We start from the raw sequence: 17,740 nt of genomic DNA, 5'->3' as shown, positions 1-17,740 counted from the left end.
GCAAGCAATGTTCAAAGTGATTAAAGAGCTAACATAGTTGGATGCTCCAAGCAGCATCCTCACTCTCAAATACTTTTTCATGTATAAACTGGCTATCAAAGGAATGCATCTTTTGCATTGAGCTGTATCTTAGACGTTCCATTTACTCTTTCATGTCATTCCTCAGCTACTGCATATTATTGATATTTGCAAAAGATTAAAGGCTACAAATGTAATATCTAAATGGCTTGTTGCACACCCATAAAAATGCTAAAACAGTATTACTGTAATTAGAATACATTGTGCAATGCACTATGACTCCTGCTTAAATGTGCCACTCTGTTTCCTTTAGGATAAATGACTAACTAAGCCTGAATACTTTGTTAGGAGAGAAATTTTCAGTTTCATTTCTCCAATGAGAAACAGGGCTGCATGTGACTGGAGACCAGATTTCAATGCTTGCTGGCACGTAGTTGTGCTGAGTAGCTCTTGGCACAAGTAAACCAGTGAATGGCTGATTTACTAAATTATGATCGGATGAGCCTTTGCAATTCCGACAGAAAGTGTCTCTCTTCATGGGGTGTTTAAATTGTTTGGTGTTTAAATATTCAGCATGAGGCTAATGTGAACTGATGAAGGGAGACTACAAACATTCACTCTCAGTGTAGACAGGGAGACAGAGATATGCAACATATCATGTGGCCTGTGGAGGTGGAAATGATTCATATTTAAAGATGTTGCTGTCTACTTCCATTGCTTTAAGGTGCTCTTAATTAGCGCAGTGCTTGAAGGAATCATTCAAAATAAGGAAACACGCACGCACAGAGAAGCATCCAAATGTGTTGCTTAAACAAGTCACAGGAGTCCAAGAAAGTCTTTTTCAATAACTGTGTGCTTTGAAAGTCTTTTTCAACACCTTGGCCAGCTTTCCAAAAAAAATTCAGCACAGACATTAACACATCTGCAAGAGACCGCTGCTTTCTAATTATGTTACCTCTGCAAGTGGGAGGGGGGGAGGAGGGAGGATGATTTCTTTACTGCCACCTGCTGGAACTGGCAATAACCCTTTGAGAACAAGCACTCTCACTTTAGAGGACAGTTATGGCAAGCATTTAAAATACTGTGATCCGAGACACTTACAGTAGATTAGAATTTTTTATTGGTGCTCTGTTGCCATAACAACATAAAGGCAGCAGCAGATGACTTAAGCTAAGCTTGCTGCTCATCTGGCAGTAAAAATGAGTACAGTTCACTTCACAAATTCCCCATATGGACCCTTAGTGTATAGTAATGAAATAACCATATGGTGGGAAAAGAAATGCACAGAAACAATTGTGCTCCAGTGGATAAGTAAACCGGACAGAAAGTTATGGAAGTCCGCAGCAGAGAGCATGGTCTGTGTGTTGGCTAGCTCAGGGTTGTTCTTCCCGAAGGGAATTCCTCCAGCCTTCTCTTAAGCTATTTTTTTAAAATGTGCATGTACAAATTGCATGATATTGAACATTTTGCAGCATCATTCATCTCCTAAGCTGTCAGTCTTGCATGCAAATCATCATGGGATGGCCTTATCCAACTGTCATTCTCAAAAGAGAACAAGAAATGTCTGGGCATTGAGCTATTTCTGACAAGAAAAAAATGTTTGAGATAACCCTTTTAGAAATACTTGCATCTTTTGGCATTTACACTTGGCTATAAATAATCTTGGTATATACAACACTTTTCAGAAGGTAAATGGAAAAGTAGAATTTACATTATATATTATACATACTAGACAACACAGTATCAACAGTAGAGTCCTTCAAGTTTCTAGGTTCTATCATATCTCAAGACTTAAAATGGAAACCTAACATAAAAAACATCATCAAAAAAGCACAACAAAGAATGTTCTTCCTGTACCAACCTAGAAAGCTCAAACTGCCCAAAGAGCTGCTGATTCAGTTCTGCAGAGGAATTATTGAGTCTGTCATCTGCACCTCTATAACTGTCTGGTTTGGCTGTGCATCCAAACAAGACAGACACAGATTTCAACGAATAATTAGAACTGCAGGAAAAAAAAACAATTGCTACCAACCTGCCTTCCGTTAAGGATCTGTACACTGCATGAGTCAAAAAGAGGGCTGTGAAAATATCTGCAGACCCCTCACATCCTAGACATAAATTGTTTCAACTTCTACCCTCAAAGCAATGCTATAGAGTTCTGCACACCAGAACAAGAAGACACAAGGACAGGTTTTTTTTCGTGGATGCCATCACTCTGCTAAACAACTAATTCCCACAGCACTGTCAAATTATCTACTAAGACTGTATTACTATTATTCTTCTCATCCTTACTATAGTACTTATCTCTTCCCACTTATTGCTATAACCATGTTGCTTGTATCCTTACAATTTATATTGTTTTATTGTTTCCTAGTATGATTTGATTGCTTATTAGTATCCTATGACTATCACTAAATGTTGTATCTTATGATTCTTGATGAATATATTTTATTTTTTCCTTATGTACATTGAGACCATATGCACTGAAGACAAATTCCTTGTGTGTCCAATCACACTTGGCCAATAAAAAAATCCTATTCTATTCTAGTCTATTCTTTAAGAATTTCCCAAAAAATAAAAAGAAATAATTGATTGGCACTCCCCAAAACCTAAAAAAAAGCCTACAGCTCACTCCTCTGTACAAATGCCCAGTTCAGAATAAGGGACTAACCAGATATTCAACTAGTAAGACAGCTTGCTAAAGGCTGCAAAGTCAATTTTGTACTACACATGCTTCATAAAAGATGAATATAAATGCATTAGTTAGACACGGTAAGCTAAATTAGAAGGTCAGGCAGGGCTGGAAGGGCTGAAAAATCACACAACCAATGACTGTAATTACTCTTTTTTAAAGTCTATTAAGTGGTGTTGTTCTATCAAGGCTCAGGGGTATAAGACATGAAGTACAAGATAAAGTAATGTGTATTTATTACTCCCACAGGATCAATTTACTAGATATTTTCAGCTCCACAGAACAAAATACACAAATGCAGTCTTTGTTGCTTTCCTCAAAATTCTGGCATATACATTTCCAAAGGAACTACTGTGTTAAGAAGAAAATGTCTTTATGAGATTAGCATCTTTTCATGCATTTTATCATTTTGTTGTATGTATGTGCATATCTAGAGGTATGACATATATTTTTTAAATTAGTCAGTTCAATCAAAGTTATTCAATCAAAGCTATTTCTCTGTGACAAAGACCTTTTATCCTATGTTTCAATGCCTGTGACCAAACTACTGAAAAGACCTTGGTTAGAAATTTGGAAAACCATATTGAGACAGTCTAGGCAATAATAATCTGGACTCTATCCCAAAGGTGCTTTTTCAAGAAGCAACTGGACTTTCTGGTTTTTCTTTGAAGATGTTTAGCTTCTCCAGATTTCTAGACTCTAGTTAAGGGTCCATTGAATATATATCACCTTCCTATTTTTGACTTATTAATTTTATGTTCTCCAGATGCCTCATCACCCAATTTCAAACACTGTGTTATCTCTCCTGTAAATCACTGTTCTAATATGCTGTTTATGACAAGACTACTTTATCAGCTGGGCAATATTAATTTCTTGCAGATAGAAATTGTGCTACAAGCTAAGTCAAGCTGTTTGTATTAAGCATTAACCAACCAACTACATATTGCACCAATGCTCAGCATCCTTGGTCTTGCTCTTTTGCTTTAAGGGAACATGGTCTAAGAGCAAAGTGATTTTTATGGCTTTTTCTATCCTTTGTATGCTAAAGTTTTAAACCATAGATTCTAAATTGCACAATCTGTTGTGATCAATTATTGAATAAACTCTAAGGCACTAAGAAAAAGCCTTTTCTGCTGACCTTCAAGAAGTCCTCCTGCCCAATTTTAATATGACTGTGTCTTTCAGCTGTCAAAACATCCTCCTTTTAGAGCACAGGTGTCAAACGTGCGGTGTCATGTTGCCATCACGTGAAGTTTTGGACCTTTTCCCCATTTGAGCAGCTGGGGTAAGTGTGGCCTGTGCATTATGTATCCAGCCCATGAGCCACCAGTTTGATATCCCATTTTAGAGTTATCCCTGAATTTGGATTTTTCATAATACCAACATAATTTCCTCCCACATGGTTTTAGTATAATTTCTCATGCGGATAATTGATAGCATTTTAATTTTTGTCATATCCCTATAAAAGAAGTACTGATGACCCATTTTACAAAGGAAGCTATTTCCAACACCATAGAGGGGGGAAAAGCAATATATACTGTAAGTGCCCAACTATACAAGATGAATCAAGCAAATAGCAAATGAAAGTGCCGTATTAGTTCTTTTTGGAGTAGAATCTCTCCGATAATTATTGGTCTCTCTCAGACTACCAAATGATAAGAATATGGCAACTTAAGTTCCAGCTTCCAGAAAGAGTACAACAGACTTCTAATGACAGTCAAGTTTTTAACTGACCCCATATAAAACATAAGCACAAATTCAACCTTCAGTTTTTGCAGAATTAACCATTCTCTGAACCCATACTCTCAAATGAAGCACTCAAACATCCTATCAAAGTATTATTCAATTTAACAAGCTAGCTGAGTAGCATCTGTTATTATTTTAAAACTGAAATAGACCGTCATTTCAAACGAGAAGAAACTGAAAATGTGTTCTGTTTTCTAAAACGAGTTTGGAATTTCAGGTGCAATTCCCAATTCTCAATGTATGTTCAGCATGGGAATGCAATAGATGTGCTTTCTTTATTTGCTTATGTATTCATGATAATGGAACAACCACGAACATGCTTTTATTATCAATTTTAGCCCACTGGCTACATGATACCTATGAGTCCCTCTTTAACATTCCAAAAATATTTCCACTGTTACTCCCAGATTTCTACGAAAAAGACTGTAGATTCAGTTTACCTGAAAATTGCCTATTGGCAAAATCTTGTCTAAATGATTGTTTTACTTTGTGTGTATATAAAAATATTACACTGAGACCTAATATATTCAGTGAAATATTTTTAAACCCTCAGTGCCTGAGTATAGTGACATATCTTTCTGGCTTTAATGTTTACCAATTTCATTTTTTTAAAAAAATGTTTCCTAGCATCCTTTATCAAACCATTTCTACAATCATGGTACAATCCAATTCATAAATATCCATCTTCTTTGTTTCATCAAATGCCATTGTGTTTCCTTCATATTTCCCTCTATATAGGAAGTCTACACCAAGAATTGGGGACTTGGTCAACAACATTCCTTATGGATGCTATTTTTAGCATTAATGCTAAAACATTTAATGCTAATTTTAATATTAATTAGTATTTATTAAACTTATTATTGATATTGAATCACTGTAGTTAATTTACCATTAACATTTATGTTAGATAACGAGGTTATAAATAGGAGCATGGGCATAAATACAGCACCTGGGCTGTAGTATTCCAAATGTTTATGTAATGTAAGAAGAAGCACTAAAGATTGATTTGGTAAAATGACAAACTAAGTTTGTTTATTTGCTTGCTTGAGGTTTTGATAATGGAATCACTCGATAGAAAACCTAGAATCTCTTGACCATCCACACCAGTTAGAAGTAACTCTGTATCTTCCTGCAATCTCAGTGGTTAAGATGCTGAGCTTGTCGATCAGAAAGGTCGACAGTTCATCAGTTCGAATCCCTAGTGCCGCATAACAGAGTGAGTTCCTGTTACTTGTCCCAACTCCTGCAAACCTAGCAGTTTGAAAGCATGTAAAAATGCAAGTAGAAAAATAGGGACCACTTTTGGTGGGAAGGTAACAGCATTCTGTGTGCCTTTGGTGTTTAGTCATGCCGGCCACATGACCACAGAGATGTCTTCAGACAGCACTGGCTCTTCAGCTTTGAAACAGAGATGAACACTACCCCTTAAGAGTCAGGAACAACTAGCACATATGTGTGAGGCAAACATTTACCTTTACTTATCAGTATTGATGGTTTAATTGCTAAAAGAGCTGAGTCTTACCTTCATGTGTACATGATTTTGTGCTTTACATGTAACAATATTTTTTTGAATGTGGCTCAGTAAGTAAAGGTAGCTGTTGCATCTCTTTAAACACAGATGTGTTTAACGAGAATACAGCTGGATGCAACAAAGCTGAACCAAATATAAACAAGCTTCATACAGAGCATGTGGCTGTAGTATTCCAAATGTAGATGTTGACTACACATATATTGTGCTGAAGTGTTATTTGAAAAAAACCTGATGCATCATAGACTTAATCATAAACACAGATACATATGTATGTTCACACATATATTACATTTTGCTGACCTTTGGTAAACGCTCAGGATCACCAGGATGCCTCGGGATGACTTTCTGTAACCTTTGGAAGCCATAGTCAATGGTTGGTTCATTCAAAGCTGGAACAAGAAAAATAGTAATTATGCAAAACTGAATTGTTCACTAAAAATTCTTGAGTTCTAGAAACTATCACAATTCTGGAGGACAAAATTAACTAGACATTTTATATTATAACATTTTATTTCATGAACTTTTATCTATTTCTATGGTTGCTTATGTGTATTTCTAGATAAGAATTCTAAATGGTTCTAAAGGGTTAGTATTGTGATAAACAGACAGTTTCCAACAGCAGAATCCACAGACTGTTTCAGGAGCCCTTCTGGTGCAATGGTTAGAATGCCCACAGCTTGGACTTCAATCCTGATCAAGAGTCAAGGTTGACTCAGCCTTCCATCCTTTAGAGGTCTGTAAAACTGAGGACCGAAATTGTTGGGGGCAATATGTTGATTCTGCAAACTGTTCAGAGAGTGCTATAAAGCGCCATGGAGCTGTATATAAATCTAAGTGCTATTGCTATTCAGTCAGTAACCTCTATTATTGAAATATCCAATAAACTCCACTCTGAGTCAGAGTTTATTTTTTGATATTTTAATATCAGGTGCCACAATGTTTTACATTTCAATGAAATATTTGCAATTAAGCAAGTGTCTTGCTTGGGAAACAAGTAAATAACCAGATCCAAAAAAAAAACAACACCTTGTTATCTTTCAAAGAAATAAATAAAACAGAATCCTCATTGCAATTACTCTAGTGAAATTCTGGATTAACTTGTTACTTTATACAGTTGAATAAATGGATCCATTTATAGATTCTTGGAAGTTTTTCCTTGTTTTTAATGAGACAGGCAACCTACTCTACCATTCTTAAAAGTGTTCCTTCATTTCCCCCAGGTCCTACTATAAATGTTTTTCCATAGATAAAAAAATAATGATTTAAAAAAAAATCTTTTAGACTGAGTAACACTTTTATTTGTGTTTGTAACATTCATCCATACGTTAAAAATAAAGTTAACACATACTATAAAAATGCTTTCCCATTACCCTAAGTTTCAAAAGTACATTGAAAGTAGTGCTGATTTTAAAGAAGGTATTAAATTCAAATAGGTCCCAAGGCTAATGGAAGCAATTTGTGTACCAACCCAAACTGACTGGTCTACTTTCAAAATACAGATATGATAATCTCATGATTTTAAAAGGACATTTAAATTGAAAGACTGTGAATATAGTATATAATTATACCAATAGCACCCTTTAACTTGTCAGCTTGTAAATCTAAATGGCTATCAATCATTTCTAAAGAGGAAATAAACCTTAAAATTCTTTGATTGACTGTGCTTACTTTTTATGTTTTTTTTAAAGAAATGGAAAAAATGGATTAAAGTGGCCAGAAATCCATTTATAAAAATACATTATTTTACATAGGTGAGTAAAAAGCCAGTAATTATACTTCCCAAAGACATCTAAATCAAAGAAAGTACTTTCCCTCACTTACGTATTTTAAGTTGTATGGAAGTTCAGATAAGTTTTTTTATTAAAATATTTTTCTAAACGAAATGCTTATTGAAGTAACTAATAGAATACCATTTTCATTTAAGGTAATGCAATCATTTTTGCAAATATGAGATTTAAGCCATTTTCTCCTATCTAAACAATAAACTTTCAACCTGTCTCTTGTGTGAATTAACTAAAATTATACCCAGGTGCACAAAAACTGTCTGTCTATGCTCATGCATGAGTTAAGGCACAATATTTATTATTCTTTCCATTTTATGAATTACTATTTAAACCCTTGAAGAAGAACTTTCTTTGAGTGCAGTCAGGCTTAGAAATTCTTTATGCAGTGTACTTAAAACTGTACCTTAAAAATTCCAAAACATTCCATACAATAATAATAAATAAAATTGTACTTTAGATGAATTCCTTTTAATATGCTTTAGAAATAACAGTATTATGTATACAATGGAATGATCATTTTCATAATTGTGAATAGACAGAATGTAGGTTCTGCTTTTTAACAGACTTTCAAGGGTTATCTTTCTTGTTTCAATATTTCATATCAAAAAGGGCTATTGATGTACCAGTAACATTTTCATTGTTGATTAAATGACTTATGCACAGGAAACATCTATTTCAAGACACATTCTCATCTTGCAGCCGAATGATTGACATTTGTATCAGCAATTAAAAGAACCTGTTCAAATATCATAGCTTGGGAAACTTCTTCAAATGGGATGGGAATAATTGAATTAGACACATTTCAACATTATTATTTCAGAAAAAATAAGCACACTATAGGGGAAATATTTTGGAAAAACTCAGCGCACGTCCAGAAACAAAACAATCCAAGGTATATTCCAAGCATTCCTGATTTCTTTTCATTTTAATAGCCATATCTATATTATTGAAAATGCACATAACCAAGGTATCAGATTAAAAAAATCAAAGCGGTTCTTGAATGTGTACAGTACAACAGATCAAGACAATGTTTTAAACTACATTACTAGGTAGGTAGCTTGCTTGCTTTACATAGATTTATATAGCTGCCCATCTCACAACACTAACTGTGAGCAACATTCATAAAGTTAAAATTCACACACACACACACACACACACACACACACACTAGTGCAAGAAAGACACACAGATACATTTCACCTTGGGCAAGTTAAGTGACCCAATAGGTGCCCTTTCATAGTGCTTAGTGGCTGTCTGGATCTCTTTATGAGGAACAACAGGCTTCAATTGAATCTTGGTAAGATGGAGTGGCTATGGATTGAAGGCACCTCTATATTCATGGGTTTACCATCTTTGGTCCTGGGTGAGTATGCATTGCCCCAGATAATACCCAATAATCTGGGAGCATTCTGAACTCATGTCACCTGCTCAAGGATCACAAGTCACTTGTAATTGGAGAGCCTTTGTTTAACTTCATTACACCCTTTCCTGGATGAAGAAACCCTTCTTTCAGCCACTCATACACTGGTCATTTCATGTACAAATACTACAATGTGTTCTACCTTTGAAGAGTATCCAGATATTGCAACTGATTCAGAAAGTGGTGGACCTTTAAGACCTTTAAAGCCCTTCATGCCATGAGCCTAGGTTATCTGAGGAACTGTCCCATCCCAACTGGTCAGGTGGGGGTAGGGGTATTTTAGGGATCCTATTGATTAAATAATTCCAATTGGCAAGATCCAGGAAGATAGTCTTCTCTGCTGAAGCAGGCTCCCATTCTTCTGGCCTTCAGAAAATATGTTAAAATTGGCATGTGGGTTGAAAAGTTATATGCAACCTTGGGGATGTATTGAGACAATGTTTTCTCTACCTTGTTAACTCTTTAACTTTTAATATTTTAACACCAACCTTTTGAATTCTGTTCTTAACTTTGTTCTCATTTATGGTTTTAATATTGTGATATCATTTTTATATGAATGAATGAATGAATGAATGAATGAATGAATGAATGAATGAACGAATGAAATCTTTTTTTTTTTTTTTGCAGCCCTGGAGTTCACCCAGAATGGATGGATTCTAAAAAATCAGGACTTTCATTTTGTGTTTGGAGGTTTAAATAGAAACCTTTGCTTTAACCTCCAAGCTTTAACTTTTGCTGATATTTAAATCATTTATTTTACTCTTTAAAACTCCAAAACAGATCCTGGCTTCATCCACTTCTGAAGTTAGTACTTAGCTAGTACAGAGAATAGTTTTGCTACCTGGGGGTGGTTGCATAGTTGTATTCTCAACTAATCTTTAAGGCTCAAACCTGGGGGAACTTGCTTCAGGTCTTCATATTAAATATGCAAAGAACAAATAAAGCTCTGAACACTTCATATTTTTTTCATGTTCTCTACCATATTTAATTCAGTGCATTAAATCTTAGCACTGTCACATTTCTAGTCAATTTCTATAGCTTGCATAACAGATTGGGGCAAAATATAACCTGTTTATCTTGCATACAACCATCCCAACAGAAAACATGCAATTTTTATTTGAACTTTTACGTACATATATACATACATATGTATATGTATACATATATCCTTGATATTTTCCTGTCCTTTTCATTTAGGAAATATCTAATATCTAATATCCAAGGCAATGGCAAATCAATTCTTCTCTAACAGTAATTGTTAGTCACTTATTAAACAAATTGATAATTGCCTCTTAAAATTAGTGTACACAATTACTACTGCACTCTTGCCAACTAAATTACATGGCTGAAAACAGTTCAGCTATAAGAAATATGTTTTTTAATCGTTTTAAAACCCAAAACAACACTGATTGTGCATGAAGGAAAGCAACCTAATATACATCCAATGTATTAGGTTGCTTTCAAATTCTTAGCAATGCATTTTCTTAACCAAAAATGCAAAAAAAACACCATCAAAATCCACTTTGCACACACATCCACAAGTGAAAACATATCCTGATAATCTACCATCTAACGAATATTTTCTAAATAGTCTTAATTTAAAAAAATAATACTATTTTTGTGATGATAATTATAAAGATAATTTATTATACATAAATCATAAATTGTATTTTTTACTTTAGATATATATTTCAATTGGCAATGGAAGTGGCTGTTAAAAATTCTACAAGGATTGAAGGCCTGGTGCTAAAGATGTGCTTGCAATGCTAATTCAGAAATTGCTTCCTTTAACAATTGAAATCTTTAAAGTATTCCTGTGGATTTCTTTTTCTGAATAGTCCTACAGCCTGATGCCATTCTTTAGTCAAATAGGAGAATATGTAGTTAAAAGCAAATGTAAAGTTTTGATTTTATAGCCACTTGGGAGTCTTAAAAAACATTCCACAACTGTGCCAGACTGCCAACTAAAAGCTGTGTCACTGGTTTCTCCTCCCCACTGATCTTAATTCAAGCAAAGAACTAGTGGAAGGTTGCAATTTAATTACTGTTATCAAGAAGATTCTGCCCACGTAGGGCTGTTGTGCTTTGCCACTCTTGATAATCATGAGCCTGACAGAAAGATGCCACTGCTTTAAGAATCCACTCATGAAAGGGAATATTCATAAAACAACCTGAAAAACTTCTTGAACTAGCAGAATGTTGATTTTTTTTTTAAAAAAAAGGCTGTGGTCATTTTGAACATTGCACAAAATTACACTTTGAACAGAACTTTTAAAATTGGAATGTGTGCCACTCAGGCACTCCTCCTTCCATTTATGTCTTCAATCTCTTCCTCGTTATGAAAGACTAACGTGTGGATGACCGGAAAACCCAGCCATCTACAATATTGTACAGTGTAGATAGGGATATTTTAATGAGAAGAGACACCTGTTAAGTATGGATTTGGTTAAGAAAGCCTGTGAGAGAGCATTTTATGTAATTGGACTCTGAATCATTCTTCCTATCATTGGATGTTATCAAACATAACTTGCATCAAATATTTATGAAATTACTATACTTAAAGAACATTTCTAAGGTGAAATTATAACTAGAAAAATCTATGCAAATACACCCTGGCCTCAGAATCAAGTTATTTAAACTCTTAGTTGTGATATGAAGAAAGAAATGTGGCTCTAAATCAATCTGAAAGAAGAGTGTATCTCTGGTAAGTTTTATTACAAACTCTTTTAAAAAATAATATAAATATATTATATCAAAAAGTTAGGAACAGCCTTAAGTAATAAACTGGATGATGTATCATGAATAAATCCAATAGGCTCATCCACCTGCCTGGATTATTACAATTGGTATGAAAATGACCAAAGTATGTCATTAAAAGATTTATTAACTAATATTTAAAGTGGAAAATATTTGAATTAATCTATATTGTTCCCTACAATTTTTAAAAATATATACAATCCGAGACATTACTATTAAGATTTATAAATAAAACGTCTGTTTTTAAATAAATAGGTTTTATTTTATGAATGGATAGCAACTGTGATTAATTTACCCTGATTTTATATTATAAAGAATTTTGTCCTGTTTATTTCACACCTAACACTTTCCATCTTTCAAAATATGCAGGTTTACTTTTGGAGTTAATGATGTTTAATACAAGCCCATGCTTCTTTAAGCGACTACATGTTTCCCTTCACCTTGCAGTGGAAAGTATGTCATACTAAAAAATAAATAAATCACAAAGCATTGTACTATTGATCATGTTTTCAGCAATCAGCTAGGAACATGAAAAAGTATTGTTTAACTATTCTATATAAAACATAGAATATGCACATACATGGCTGTTGTGCAAAATTAAGTTTAAACACACATACAAACATACTTTGCTTTATCAACCCAATAGCTCCTTGATAAATGGGCCTCAAGAACTCGTTTAAACTCAACTGCTGCTACTTCACTCCAAAGTCTTTTTTAGTTTAAGGTAAAAAGTAAAGGTTCCCCTTGCACATATGTGCTAGTCGTTCCCAACTCTAGGACGCAGTGCTCATCTCCGTTTCAAAGCCGAAGAGCCAGCGCTGTCCAAAGACGTCTCCGTGGTCATGTGGCTGGCATGACTAAAGGCCGAAGATGTACAGAACATTGTTACCTTCCCACCAAAGGTGGTTCCTATTTTTCTACTTGCATTTTTACATGCTTTCGAACTGCTAGGTTGACAGAAGCTGGGACAAGTAATGAGTGCTCACTCCATTATGTGGCACTAGGGATTTGAACCACCAAACTGCTGTCCTTTCTGATCGACAAGCTCAGCGTCTCAGTCACTGAGCCATCATGTCCTCCTTGTACAGTTTACTGATTCTAAAAGAGAAACTTCTGGAACCAGTATACATTCAATTCAGCAGGAGAAAGAATAACAACATTATTACTCTGAGAGTGATTAACAGGTACATTTAAATTAGTTTACATTAAAAAAAATTAACTTATCTTATGTACCTAGGAGAATGGATGTGAAATTCTGGAGCTTCCAGTAGCTTTTAGCACCACCAATAACAGTCACCCTGGTAATTGTCCAGCTGATGTCCCTCAACAGTTTTAACAATAACTGTAATCGAGAGGAGGAAATCATAGCAACCTGCCTGATAAACATGTTTCCTTGCCCCACACCCTGGTGAGCACCGTGACAGTCTACTTTTATCATCCAGGGTGTGCTCAGAATGAGCTTAGAACAGCAATTGCCAGGAATAGGCAGGCGATAAACTGCATTGATTTAACACATCTTGTTTTCAATCATGCTCGGATTTTCTGAGCACGCATTTTTCCTGTACTTCAGCTTGTAGCTTTTATCTGACGAGCTGATCCCTTTTCACTGGAAAATGAAAAGGTCGCACAATAAGACACGGTTTACTGGAACTCCAACACGCATCGGAGAAAGTATTTTAGATAAATACTGGCAGACCTACTGAAGCTGAATTTCAACACCACAATTGCTTAACAACAATACTTATTACTCTCCCAGAACAAGCCTACAAGCGTCTTATACCTGACAGCAGGAGAGAGCACCAAGTTAGAGGCAGCAACTGAAAAAAAATATCTTATCTAAGTCTCTTTAAAGATGAAATGCTCCTTTGATAAACTTCTATAAATGTCCATAAATCCAGGAAAAGCTAACTCTTTTTTTCCCAGCTGCGTTCACAAGCCCATATCCCTTTGGCCATATATACTGGGAGAATAAAAGGGGAAAGCTATTTTTTTTTTATTTCACCTAGGTAATGATCAGCTACAAATGCTTAAGCAAAAAGTATTCTCTAAGGCACAAATGGAAGCATGCCTTTTGGTAATTAACACTGCTGATTTATTTAGAATCAGACAGCAAGTCATGATTCAGTTTTATAGAACATTTCCTTGCCAGGTCATGATATCTAACATCTGGTTAGCATCATCTATCTTGATTAGCTGAAACTTTCCCATCTACAGGATATCAAGCACAGCTCCTTCTTATCTGAGAAGCCAAAGAATTTCTCCAATCATTTGTTGCAAGCCAGGCTGCTCTTGTAAGCTAGCCTCAGAATTTTTCAAGAGAAAAATATAGAAACACCAAGTCAATTCCCACAAGAACAGAAACCATGCCTTGCACTGATAGGATCGGAGAGACAGCAAAACATGAACAAAATGGGAAAAGGTCAAGAATAAATTTGCCTAGTTATCTATATTCTGTGGTATTATTTAGACATTCAAGGTCTAGACTCACTGATGCAGCTGCATCATTCAGAATGCAAAGCAGTCTCTGGTCATTTGCTTATTCTGTGATTTAATCTAACTGGATTAACCAATCCAACTGTGGTTACCAATGAAGATTTGTTTACAAATGTCCTTGACACTGTCCTATTATTATCATCAAAATCAAAATCATAAATGCAACAGACCAAAATCTTTCAAAGTAGGAAGAAAGAAGAGTTCTTTGCTAGATCTTATTATGCATAACAAAATCTTGTAGTCAAGAACAGCAATCAGGCTAGGTCAATAGAATTCCCACCTCTCATCTGAAGGTAGGAGGGGGGAGAGGAAGAGAGGAGTAGGGGAGAGACAAGGGAAGAAGGAAAGGGAAAGGAGAGGAGGAAGGAAGGAAGTAGAGAATGGAGAGTAAAAAGAAAAGAAAAATTAGGGTGGTGATAATACAAAATAGGTGTATGGGATGGTAAGCAAAGCAAGCCAGAATGTATATTTTAACCTTTTATATGGAAAAACAAATATGTAAAAGTGATAAAGATAAATAAGAATAATAACTATGTGAATGTATACTTGTAACATATAAAAGAATAAAAATAAAAAAAAACTTAAAAAAAGAGTTCCCATCTCTCATTTAATAGATGAAACCTAGGACACAAAGTATACTCCCAACTCTTTGCAAAACTACTTATATGGAAGTGAGTTAGTTTCTTCATTCATTCATTCATCTTTGCGTACTCAGCCAATATCTAAACTTTGCAAAAAACTTAAATACTTAACCTTATCATATTATTTGTTGAATTGTAAACCTTACAACTTAACAAATAATATGGGTTATCTTCCTAACTTGTGCTCCCTTCAAATAGGAGCTAAGACTGGATAGCAAGATCAAAACTTTAATGTATCAATATGCCAGTGGTTTTAAAATATAACAAATGGACTAGATATAGAAAGTGCTTTGATCTTCCCACATTTTTCTATTCTATACTATCAACATTTCCATGGTCACTCTCCACTCCCCCCCCAAAAAAAAATGACTTAGCAGAATGGAGATTAATGCTTGACTAAGTGGCAATGTGTTTAATCTGAAGGTTGGTAATTTATTAGTTAAATTAATTTGTGTCCTTGGTTAATGGATTGATCTGGGTTACAACATTAAACAAAATACAAAGCAGCAATTTATTCTATAAATATACACATATACCGAAGCAAAATAATATCAATAGAACAATAGATGCCTATTGTTCTATTTATATGAAAAGAAATATCTGTGCTTGGACAACACATCTTTTGCTTTTAAATTTCTTGGAGCACTTCAAATGAGAAGTGGTGTGAGGACCACAATAAAATTGATTTTTAGTTTTAGCAATTATTCCTAACTATAAAAAGTTCATGCTTTAATTGATGTTGCTATCAGAAATAATTTGCTGAAAGCAGAAAACTGGAACAATCATCTGATTTAACATTCTAAGGACCAACCCAATAAATAGAATATAGCTAATCAGATTAACTTTCTGTGCGAAAAAATGGCAACAATTAGGGTTTATTTTTTATTTTATTTTTTGCTTTAAGGAGGCAAAGTCCCTGCATTATATTATAAATCAAATAATATTCTTGAGTGCTGAAATTACTTTAACAACTTTGCTTTCCATAAGTCTGCAAAAATAGCAATAGCACTTGGGCTTATACACAATGTAAGCATTATTTGCATATTGCCCTCAGCAATCTGGGTCCTCATTTTATCAACCTCCGAAGGATGGAAGGCTGAGTCAACAGTGACCCCTGGCAGAATTGAATTTCAGACTGTGGAAGAGTTTGCCTGCAATACTGCACTTTGACCACTGTGCAACCAGGGCTCATTCTTGTTGATAGTTCCTGTACAATTAATATTTAGGAAAGTTCAGAACAGGAACTAGAATGATTAATTTTCAATGGCTTTCAGTATGCTGGGTTTGGTAATGCAGCATTTGAAGAAGGGACATATTTGTACTAAAAAGGTGACTCGTGGAAAATATATCTGAGATATTTTATATTCATTCATACAGACAGACTTCAGAGAGCAGATTTAAACTTTAAATATGATCTACGAGTACATTAACTAGGCTATTCAGATTTAATCATAGAGCAACTTAAAATCAATACAGACTTAACCTCGGCTCAAGTCACTGAAAAAAGCGTGGATTTAGGGAGCTTCATAATTCTGCTAGATAGTAGACTATTTCATTGGCTAATTTTAATGCATTCTAGACTCTGAGCCAGAGAAATGATTTACACAAGATATCCATCATCTGATGGCCACAGAATAAAAAAATGATGTGTCAATGGATCAGACAGACAGAACATCTGTGTTAGCCCTCATCATCTCAAAAGTGTAGAAAGTGAGAGAAAATCTACAATCTGTAAGTTCGTAATTTGTAAAATGTTCAAAGATTTAAGGATTACTGCATTCCACCTCACTCTTAACAAATGTGAATGAACAAACCTCTCCATACTTCATTTGAATATTACAGTGTAGTTTTACACTGTTACACTTAGTTTCTACAAACTAAGATTTATCATATCAAAACTTATTGAATGAAAGAAAAATTTTCAAAGCTACTGAATTAGATAGTTTCACCAAGCCCTTCATTTTGCCCCTGTGAGCAAATGGACATCACAAATATACAGGTATTCCTTGACTTACTGCAGTTTGCTTAATGATTGTTCAAAGTTACAATGACATTGAAAAAAATAATTTAATGACCATTTTGTACACTTACAACTGTTGCAACATCCCCATAATCATCAAAATTAAGATGCTTGGCATCTTGACTCATATATATGACAGCTGCAGTGGTCCAGGTTCATGAGATCATATGACCTTCTAACAAACAAAGCCAATGGGGAAGCCAGACTCACTTAACAACCATGTTACTAACTTAACAAGTGCAGTGATTCATGTAACAACTATGACAAGAAAGGTCGTAAAATAGGGCAAAATCCACTTAACAAATGTCTTACTTAGCAACCGAAATATTGGGCTCAATTGTGGTTGTAAATTGAAGACTACCTCTACTATAGCTGCATACATTTTGTGGCATCCAGATTGCAATTCTAGATGTGGCTGCTATAAAATGTTAATAGTAGGGAAGTAGCAGCAGTAAAACTAATGGATTCTAGGAGGAGAGAAAGGAAGAAAAGATAACTTTTTCAGGTAGTTAATAAAAACCATCACAAATGGACATCTACAATAAAGGCTGACTTTGAGTATCAAAGGATCTATAATGCTTTCTTACAGAAATTTCCAAAAGAGACTGTCTTTACAGTCTTTTCAATGTTTCTTTATT

The 17,740-nt window shown here is 34.7% G+C and overlaps 1 protein-coding gene across 8 annotated transcripts in view; it reads right to left on the bottom strand.

Annotated features, from left to right (window-relative positions):
- Positions 1-17,740, bottom strand: part of EBF1 (EBF transcription factor 1) — a 359,655-nt gene that overhangs the window by 27,226 nt on the left and 314,689 nt on the right. For all 8 annotated transcript variants that reach the window (XM_014059163.2, XM_014059169.2, XM_014059167.2 and 5 more), the window contains exon 11: positions 6,288-6,376. In XM_014059163.2, coding sequence (XP_013914638.1) covers positions 6,288-6,376 — 89 coding nt within the window. The remainder of the gene's footprint in view (positions 1-6,287; positions 6,377-17,740) is intronic.

This window comes from Thamnophis sirtalis, unplaced genomic scaffold (assembly GCF_051295495.1).
Source record: "Thamnophis sirtalis isolate CommonGarterSnake01/CBP01778 unplaced genomic scaffold, rThaSir2_p1.2 scaffold_3, whole genome shotgun sequence".
Taxonomy (NCBI): Eukaryota; Metazoa; Chordata; class Lepidosauria; order Squamata; family Natricidae; genus Thamnophis; species Thamnophis sirtalis.
Note: the sequence above shows the minus strand (reverse complement) of the source record. Positions and strands in the feature narration are given on the sequence as shown.